This window comes from Marmota monax, unplaced genomic scaffold (genome assembly GCF_021218885.2).
Source record: "Marmota monax isolate L192 unplaced genomic scaffold, Marmota_monax_Labrador192_F-V1.1 WCK01_AAM20220418_F8-fsc00010, whole genome shotgun sequence".
Classification (NCBI taxonomy): Eukaryota; Metazoa; Chordata; class Mammalia; order Rodentia; family Sciuridae; genus Marmota; species Marmota monax.
Window position 1 is genome coordinate 13694414 of NW_026692321.1, and position 10305 is coordinate 13704718.

The 10305-nt window shown below is 49.7% G+C and overlaps 1 protein-coding gene across 1 annotated transcript in view; it reads right to left on the minus strand.

The window, feature by feature from the left end:
* Window positions 1-2589, minus strand: part of Hs1bp3 (HCLS1 binding protein 3) — a 36788-nt gene extending 34199 nt beyond the window's left edge. The window contains exon 1 of the mRNA XM_046441329.2: window positions 2485-2589. Coding sequence (XP_046297285.1) covers window positions 2485-2516 — 32 coding nt within the window. The 5' untranslated portion in view covers window positions 2517-2589. The remainder of the gene's footprint in view (window positions 1-2484) is intronic.
* Window positions 2590-10305: the final 7716 nt, after the last annotated feature.

Below are 10305 nucleotides of genomic sequence, written 5' to 3' on the forward strand. Positions count from 1 at the left end.
AAAGTTGTCCTTTGACCCCGCTTTATTCTCCCTCCAGCTCTCTCTCCCCTTTCCAGCCAAACTCAAGAGAGTGACCTATATTCCCTCTCCTGTTTACCTTGAACCAATTCCAACAGAAAAGTTGTCCTCATGATGTCCACCTGAACTGCCCTTGCCCACATCACTTGTGACCTCTGTGCTGTTACATTTGAAGGTGAATTCTCACTTCAACTGGATGGTCCACAGTGCCCTCCTTAGACCTCCTTCTTTCCGAAGTACCCTCCCAAGGCGATCTGACTAGGTTCAAGGCTTTAAATACCATTCAGAACCAATGACACCCAATTCCTTTCTGCAATCCAAACTCTCCTTTCAAGGCCATCCTCCTTCCTACCACCTTCCTGACATCTTCACTTGACTGTCAACAAGCTCCTCAAAATTAACCTGCCAGGCAAGTGCTGATTCCCTCTACCCCTAAACCTGCCCCTGAGGTCTTCCCATCTCTCGGCATCTGAGGACAAAAGGTTTGCAGCTGGTCTTGCCTCCTCATTCTTGTCCTCACACCCCACACTGAATCATCAGCAAACCTGAAACAATCTCCTCAACACATCCAGAATCTACACGTCTCCACCCCAACATGCTGGACCAACCCAGCACCTGCTCTCCATTGCATTCTTGGGGAAACTGCAGCAGATGCTAATGGCTGTTCTGCAGCTGCCCACTGAAGGCTCTGCTCAGATGCAGACCACATCAGCACAGCAGCCATGGGATCCCTGTGAACCAGGTCAGCTCACACTGGCATCCTATCAAGCTCAGAGTGAAGTCCCTGGCCTTTCCACCCACCTCTTCATCACATCACCTGACATTTTCCCCTGCTCCCTGCACTCCAGCCACACTGGCCTCACAAGACTGGCTCCTCCGTCCTCTCTGCCTGAGTACCCACTTTGTCAAGATTTCTTTCCCATAGCTCTTTCCCTCAGAGAGCCTAGCTGAGACCTACCCAGCTGTCAGTCTATCAGAAAGATGGCATTTGACCACACCAAATAAAACAGCATTCATTCCTATCGCTGTCTACCCCATCATTTAATTTCCCTTCCCAGGCACGTCTCATCGCTGCCATATTCTGTATCTGCCTGTGGTTCACCTGCCCCCACTAAAGAACCACGGGCAGGACCTTGTTCTGTTCACCACTGTATCCTAGAATCTGGACAGATCCCTGGCACAGGACAGGCCCTCAGCACCTACTGGCTGAATTAATGCAGGTATGCACGTGAAGATGGGTGGTGGGGGGAAGCTGGGCTGGGAACATGAGCTACCCCCAAGGGAAAGGCCACCTTCACTGCTGGACTAAGGCATTTGAACATATTCTGCAGGCAAGTTCTTTGGGTCTGCCGGTACCTGCTGGAAGGAGGGAATGAGCAGGATTCTCCATCAGCAGCACCTCATGCCTGTTAACACACCATGTGTGTGGGGAGTGGGGGGTAGGCAGTGAGGAAAGCTCCCTTCCCAAGTACCCAGCCCCAAAGTCACACTCTATAAGTCTACACAGTGCAACTCAAGGAATCTGCTGATGTGCTCTTACCTGTTTCTCCAATTTGCAGAAAAGGAAACTGAGACTCAGAAAGAGGAGACTTTCTAGGCAATAGGGTAACCTCTTCTGCCAACCTAGATGCAACCTGCAGCCTCACTACCAAGCAGAGACCAACAGGTTCCAACCCCAAGGCTCACAGAAAGAATTCTATTCTTTTTAGACTTGAAGTCACAGGTAGCTTAGGTTACAGCTGGAATGTTAACGTTTGGATTGGGCCACACATTCATGTACATGACAAACTGCTCTCCTAGCCCAAGATTTTGTGTTACAGCACAGGTGTGGCATATATGAAAATACCCCAAGTGCATCACTGCGGCCGTTTAAAAGGGGGAAAGAGTAAAACCACGTTCCTCCCAGTCTTTCCAGGATCTATCCTGGCGGGTCCTCTAGGTCTGACCCAGGGTGGACTCATCAGGGGCCTCTGCTGCAACTTCACCCTGAGCTCCCTCCTTGGCAGCTGCCCCTAGTCTCTTCCACCGGGTTAGAGCGTTCCATGGCAACCGGCACGCACAGCTGTCCCAGCACCTGCCACCTGGTGCGGGTCTGTCCAGTAGGGCCCGGTGTCCACGCCCAACCTGGCCCACAGTGAGCGCCGGAAAGGTGGGGAACTCGATCTTCAGGCCCCAAAGAAAAGAACCCAAGTGGGAAGAAAAGGGGAGCAGTGGCTCCTCTGGGGCGCCTGCACGGACCGGCCGGGCGCCGGCCTTCCTCTGGGTCTTGGGTGAATTCTTTACCCTCTGGGTGCCTCAGTTTCCTCATCTGCAAAAAGGAGACACTCGATGGCACGCCACCTCTCACGCGGGGCGGCTGGGCCTGCAGGAACCGCCCGGGGCGCCGCGGTGGCGGCCTGCGCCTGCCCCTCCGCCCCGCGCACCCGGCTCGGCTCTGCGGGAGGCGCGGGACGGAGTCTGGCTCACCTGGAGGTGACGAGCACCGCCGGGGACTGCATGACTGTGGCGGCTGCGGGCGGGCGGCAGCGCGATCACGCGATCCGGCGGCGCCGACGTCGCTGCGTCCCCGCTCCGCGCTCCTGGAGCCGCGCCGCCTCTCCGCTGCCCCCTGGCGGCCGTAGCCGAGTTCGGTGGAGCCTCCGTGGCCCGGGGCCCGCAGCGACCTGCGCTGCGACTCCCGGGTCCTGCAACCACCTAGAAAACACTTATCCCAGGGCCTGGCGTGGTGACATTTGATCGGTGCATTGTGTGGCGCTAATGCTTAGCCCCTGAAGAGACAGGACTGCTGTTTCTATTGCTGGTCCCTCTCTTTCCCTCCTGGTGTTAGGTAGCATTGAACCTGTCAGTCAACAGAAGTCTACTGGGCTGGGACGTCCCGCTGTGGAGACTGGGGACTGCAGAGCCAACACCACGGTGTGTCACAGGCCTGCTGCCTCTTCCCTTTCCCGCCCTGTCCTGGAGGCGCTCTTCCTCCTACTGCTGGCTCACACTCGGTACCCGCAGGCACTCTGTCGCACTGAGGAGCTTCAGAGAGCCACTGACTGGGGGTTAGCAGAGCCGGGGAACCCCTGGCCTGCCTCTGATGGCTGCCTTTAGGTCCCCAGCTGGGGGCCAGGGCAATGGGGTCCCAGGAACAGTTTTCCTCAGAAGGTGGCTTTGGTGGCCTGCAGAAGGGAACAGACATGCTCGGGGTAGATTCACCTCTCCTGAGAAGCAGAAGTCTGTTACCTGCCAAAGTGGCCCAGGAAGAGAATGGCTAATTCTGGAAGCAGGGTCAGGGGACGGGTGCAAACTGTGGCCCTTATCCTGTTGTAGGTACAAAAGCCACAGAAGCTGGGGTTTAGCCATCCCAGAAGGCAACATTGGGTGTCCTTGACCTCGCTGACAAACCACTACCATCATCCTCAACATCATTGTTACCTTGTACTTTAGTGAAGAAATCCCACAGTAAAAAATTTTGAAAAAAATGACTTTTCCCGCTGTGTCTTTTGAATAAGGTTTCATATGCCTTACTGTTTTCTTTTTCTTTTTCTTTTTTCCAGATTTGTTAACAGATAAGATAGCAATAATGGAGAGAAGGGTGGCCAAGTAAATGAGAGTTCTGAGGGGGACCCAGGAGGCTGCAGGGGAGAGGCTAGAGGCTGGGGAGCCACAGCCTGCTGTCTGCTCATTGGCCTGTCTGTAAGGTCGGCTTGTGGCAGCGAATTGTCTCCGTGTCTTATTTAAAATGACACACCCTTTTTTAGAGGAAGGGAGCTTGGGGCTTGGTAGAAAACAGCCTGGGCTTAGCATTCTGGGAATCTGGGTGTGGTGCCCACAGTGCAGCAATCACCACTGCATGTTTACCCAAGACACATGATGTGCTGGGGACTGAGAATCTGCAGTGAATAAGACACATTTTCTGGCTTCACAGGGCTTCTTTGCCTTCTTTCCTTGGGAAGGAAAAGGATCAGAAAAGGCTTTCTAAAGGAGCAAAATCCAAGGTAAACCCTGAAGAAATAAAAATGGCAGGGCTTGTGTAGGGTTATCTACAAAGCCCTAGAGATAAGAAAGAATGTGTTAGGGAATGAGCAGAGGCAGCAAGAAGAGGCTGGGGCCTGGAGAGCCTGGTGCACCAGGTTTGAAGCTCTGCATGGATCCCGAGGCCAACACAAGGCCGTCTGAGGGTTGCAGACATAGGAGTAGTCTGGCCAGCTAAGCTAAGGGCGGTGACTTGGAGCATGTTATGCTCAAGGTGAGAAGATAAGAAGAGTTGTGGAACAATCCAGACTGAAGATAGTGATGGCATGAGCTAGGGTGAGGGCTATCCAGGAGGAGAAGAGGGGACAGGTTCTGGAGAAACCTAGAAGATGGAGTTGGTCAAGGCCGGAAAATTAAATGGAGCCAGAGGAGCAGAGATGCACTGTGGTTTGCTTCCTGGGAATGGCTGGACAGTGGTGTTATTCTCTGGGCAGGGCACTTGCCCAAGGAACATAATTATGGTAGATGATGAGTCTGTTTTGGACAAGTGGTGCTTGAGGGTCTGGCGATATGGAAGTGATTGAGTTTATGGGTATAGGCCTCAGGAGGCCGAGCAGGGCTGGAGGTACTGATGTGGGGGTCCTGGGTAGAAAGGAGGCTGGGGTTGGGATGAGCCCACCTGGTGAGAATCCATAAAGAGACAGTTCAGAAGGGTCTAGGAAAGCAGAGGTAGAGGCTACAAAGGAGGGGACTCCCCATGGATGTGCAGCTGGTAGCATGTCTATCATCAATGCCTTGTGAATAAAGGAGGAGACTCACCCTTGGTCTGGTCTGGGTTTGCCAAGTGTGCAGGACGGGGGCCTACGCACTCCTGGTGCCTGCTAAGAATGCAAGTCTTCCCATGAAAGTGACCCCATCCCTGATAGCAATCCCATTTTCTGCCTCCGTGTGTCCTGTCTGTCCCTGAGTGGCTCCAGTCCATAATTGTCTACAATGCATGGAATGTGGGCTCTAAATCTGATATTTTCTGCTTCCTGCTTGACTCGAGGAGGCCCTTCCATGGCTGCAGTTGTGATAACACAAACCACATTGCAAAAGATTTCCTCTTCCTCTCTTTCCCACTGCCCTGGGAGGAATGCTCCCCGCTTGTCTCCACAAAGGGAAGTCCCTGGCCTCAGGGGCAGTGTGGTCAGAGGAGATATCCGCGGTAGTGGTGATCTGAACTCTGGCCATGCCAAGCACTGAGATTGTCCTGTTTCTCGTGTGGTGGGTCTTCTTGGAATCTGCTGATTTATTTCTGTCCCCTAATGTGATGCTTGAGAGGTTCTAGGGGTCTGAGCACCTCCACATGGAGCAGGGCCACCACCTTGCCTGTCACTCAGCCATTACTCATGCCAGGCCTGGGGGCTGCAGAAAGAGTTAGAGGCTTGTCTAGGGGCGCTCTTAGATGACTCGGGGACAGTTGGAGATTTCAACAGGGAAGCTGACCCAGGGGACTGTGGGTGCCCTATGGAGATGGAGGGCACATAGTAGCCTAGGTTTGGAGTACACGTGGAATTCTTCCAGCAGGAGGTAGTGTTAAATGCCAGTCATGAAAAGTGGGTGTTCTCTCTTTGAACCTTGGTTTTCTCCTTAAAGATACGGGTACAACAGAAACTTTTAATTCATATCATTGCTGCAAATTAAGTGAGATCCAGTGTGATTGAAATGAGGTGAAGTACGTGGCAGGCAGTGTTGATCAGATATGCAAAAGCTACCTATACCTATAGTTGGCCTCCTTCCTCTTGCTTTTATAGCCGTACAGGCTGGAAAGATAAAACACTCACTACGTTCCCTTTGTGATTAGAAAAGGCCATCTGATACATCTCCGGTATGTACGTAGAAGTCCCTGTGGAAGGTTTATCTTGCTAGGAGAAAACTCTTTGTCCCTTCCCTCTCTTCTCCCTGGAAAGAGGATTAATGCTGGATACAAAGCAGCCATCTTGGGAGCATGAGGCACAAACATGAGTTTGGAGTTTACACATTGAGGATAGAAGAGCCTAGGACCTGATGGCATATGAACTAGCATATCAGACCTGGACTCTTTCTCTAGACTTCTTACATGAGTATCTAAACACTCTAAGCGGGATTTCCTGTAGTGGATTCCTTGTTGATACAGTTGTGAAGTACTTATATAACACCTGGCATAAAAACTGCCTCCTGTGGGGTAGGGATGATTGAGGAGGAGGAAGAGAAGAGATAAAGTGTGTTCTAGGCAGTGGTACAAAACCAGGTGTCTTGAGAGAGACAGAACATTTTGGGGAGCCAGGGAGGAGGGCTACAGGGGGTCACTGGGAGAGCAAGTGGCAGAGGCCATCAGAAGCCTGTGATGGAAGGACCTTCTGTGCTATGCAAAAATTTAATGGGCTCACAGAACAAAGGGAAAAGCATGTTTCAGGAGGAGGACCGGGGTGTGATTAGCAACTGCAAATGCTCAGTCCATCAAGGAAGGTAAGAAGGTACCAAAGGAAATGCAGTTGGGTCGTAGTTAGAGTGGTCAGACAGACTTTATTCTGGACTATTGCATGAGAGACGGGGACCATAATACAGAACTGAACTCAACTCCTCATACAGTATGGGGGAGGAGTTATAGCCAAGTAACAGGGTGGGAGCAGTGGATGGAAAATACCAAGAAACATCAGAAGTTCAGGGGATCCTGATTAAACCAAATTGACAGGATTCTTGCTGAAGACCAGCTGGGTGATGAGGCATGACTTGGCAGAAACCTGGTCAGATGTGGAAAGTGGAGGTTCTTGCTAAACTCTCTTAACAGGGATCTTGCTAAAACTGGGTGTTATGGTTTGGACGGGAGGTGCTCCCCCCCCCACCTCCACCAATCTCCTGTGCTAATGCAGGAATGTTCAGGGTGAAATGACTAAATCATGAGAGCTGTGACCTAATCAGTGGACTATCCATTGGTGGATTAATAATTTGCAAAGACTGCTGTAGAGGAGGGCAAGGGTCGGCAGATGGGCTGTGCCTAGAGGATGTGGGTCACTGGAGCCATGTCCCCTCCCTTCCCCTCTACTTCCTGGCCATCTTGAGCACAGCAGCTTCCCTCTGCCAGGGCCTTCCACCATGATATCTGCCTCAGATCGGCTCCAGAGCCATGGAGTCAGCAGACCATGGAACAAAACTCTGAAATTGTGAGCCCAAATAAACTCTCCTCGACGTTGTTCTTGTCAGGTATTTTGGTCAAAGTGACAAAAACCTAACACGCACATTAGGTTTTACAAAGGAGTAAACAGATGGGCATAGGAGGTGGTTCTGGGTGCTAACTAAAGGCTGGTTAAGCTAAGAACCTTTATCAGAGAGAAGAGTCTCCTCTGGCTTGGAGGAGGTTGGAGTCCCTGTGGGTCAGGAGGAGACTGGAAAGGAGAGTGTTAGAGTCTGTAAACAAGTCAAAAATAACACCTGGCATTTTGCCAGGGGAATGTTAGAGTCTGTAAACAAGTCTGGATGGTGCCTGGCAAAATGCCAGAGGGAGTGGTTTGAGAAGTAACAAAAACAAGCCATTAAGTGTGGAGATTCCTTATTGGTTGACTGATGTATCTAGTTTATGCTAATTAGATAAGCTGTGTGGAATGTATAAATACTGCTCCTGTCCTGCAATAAACGGCTCCCACTCCTGCTGTATCAACGTGCACAAGTTGTTCGTCACCCCCCAGTTATTTTGCTGCAGCCAGCCGGACTGCGGCAGGAGAGGGGAACACGGGAGCCAGGCACCCACTTCCACAAGCTGCACTTGGAGCCCAGGAGATAAACAGAGGCTTTAAAATGATAGAGGAAGAATCCATGCTCATGGTCGAAAAACTAGAAACTAGTTAGAGAGACAGATCACCTCTCAATGGCCGTTAACATTCTGTCGTTACTTCCATCCTGACAGTTTTTCTCTGCCTGTACGTATGATATATCTCTTCTTATAAAGAATAATGAATCTTAGTGGATATGCTTTTTTATAACTTCTTTTTAAATTTATTAACCTGTGAATGTCTTTCCATGTTCAATTACCTCCCAGACCATAATTTTATGGGTACGGATACCATGATGGATTTACGTAGTCCTTAAACAACATGTACACAAGGAGAAGGCTGCACGTGTGTTCAGGGAGGAGCAGGGTGACCTCTGAAATGCTGGGAGGAAGGCTTGGGATACAAGTGCCGTTTGGAAGCCCATTTTGTCAATCTTTGCACATCGTTAATGTTGAGTAGCACAGGGTCTGGGGAGAGGGAGACAAGAGACACGGGACACAGAGCTCCATTTCTTTGCATAGTAAAGTCCTAAATTTGGGGAGAGTTGACTGCTGCTAACTGCAGAGCTCAGGGAGAGGGGTTTGGCGGGAAGACAGACACCAGGGGCTGGAAGACTAAGGATCTCAATTCTGCCACCCTGAGTCCTATTCTGCTCTGTAGTGCTCTCTCCCCCAGGGTGCTGGCTGGCCCCTCAGGCCTGCAATGAACAGCCTTTGACACAAAGAAGGAAATGGTGACCAGTGTGGGGTGCAGCATGCCCAGAGCCCCACAGTCCCCGGAAGTGACAAAGTCAGCAGGGATCAGCACAGGCTCAGGGACTTCTCAGGAATCATGTGTGGGCAGAGCCCTCAGCCCTGTAGTTTGGCGGCTGTGGAAGCTGCTCGGCTGTGTTCCACATACTTCCCCCCATGCTTCAGCATCCCGGGTTCATTTCTAGAATCCTGTGAAAGGTGGTCAGTGAAAAATAATCTGTTATTTTACAAGTACATTTATACCTTCACAAATGAGGCTGAACATATTTCCACCTGGTTGGTGGTCTTGTATTCTTTCTTTGTGATTCTCCTGATTTCCTTTGTATAGTAAAAAAAAAAAAATCACCCATTTGCCTTTTTCTTGTTGATTTGTAAGAATGCTTTATCTATGAAAGGTACTAACCTTTTGGGATAGATGCTATTTCATTTGTCTTTTCCCTCCCTTCAGTTTTTATCTTGAAAAGGTTCCAAACTCACAGAAAGCCTAAAGAGTTACCAGGAGACATCATTTTATCTCACAGGTGGGGTCTCTGCTGAGAGTGGTCACAGGAAGTAGGTTAGGCAGCCCCTGGGGGTTGGGGACAAAGCAGCACTGGGCAGAACAATCACAGCAGAGGCAGCAGCCCACCACAGGGGGGAGCTCTTGGGTTGGGGTGACCCTTCTAGCTGGGTCTGAATTGGAACAAGGGTCAGCCTCTCAGCCCCCACATCACCAGTCACCACATGGGCTACTCTCGGAGGGCCTGCCTGGGGTTAGACAGCTAACCTCTGCTTTCGGAGGACTGAGTAGAACTGCAGGCCATAAGTCCCTGGAGGTGGGGGCATCAGCACTTTGGTCCTGGAGCATCTCTTCCCTGGAGCCAGGAGCTGGGTTGCATACCACACACACCCTGCATAGTCCTGCCCTGTCTGCTTTACCCCCACCCATCCAGTTTCTGCATTTTTTTTTTCCTGAAACATTGAAGAGTTAGTTGTAGACATGACACTTTGTTCTGAACACTTCAGCATGTACCTTCTTGGGAAAAGAGCATCTGCCTGCATAATCAACAAAAATGCCCATACTCTGAAAGGTGACATGGATACACTCTAATGCTCACTAATACTGCACTTTCCCCAGCTGTCCCCACAATGTCTTTTATTTGTAACTCCATCCCCTCCCTTTTCACCCCTAATCAAAAATTTAATTGAAAGTTCTGCTTTTTACTTAATTATCATGTCCCTTTAGTCCTCTTTATTTTAATACTGTTCCCCAGGCATTTTCATCTTTGATCACACTGACATCTCTGAAGAGTCCAAGTCTTCCAAGTGTGGACATTACCCTTGGTAGTTTTGATAACGAAATTATACTTAGAAAAGTATTCCTTACCCAGTCTCAATAAATATTCACATATTTCCTTCAAATCTGCTCATCATAGTTTCATTTTCTGGGGTCATTTGATTCACTAGAAATTAAGTTTTGCTTAAAGTCATAAGGGTAAATGTTTTCCCTAAATATTTAATCAAGTACACAGTATCATTCACCACTAACTTTTATTGAACAATTTGTTCTTTTCCTTCATGATGCTGTCACCAGTATTTTATTCTAAATACTTTCAACCATTTTTATGTGCTTCTGGATTTTCTATTCTTTTCTAGAATCTGTCATTCCTGTTTCATTTGTGTTGGGAAGAATGAGTTTATTCTTAATTTTTTCCTGAAAATGAAGACCTCCAAGAAGCATTTATTGTCTTACCATGTAAAACATGAGTCAAAGAACAAGGAAGAGAGGGATTCCTGAGGACATT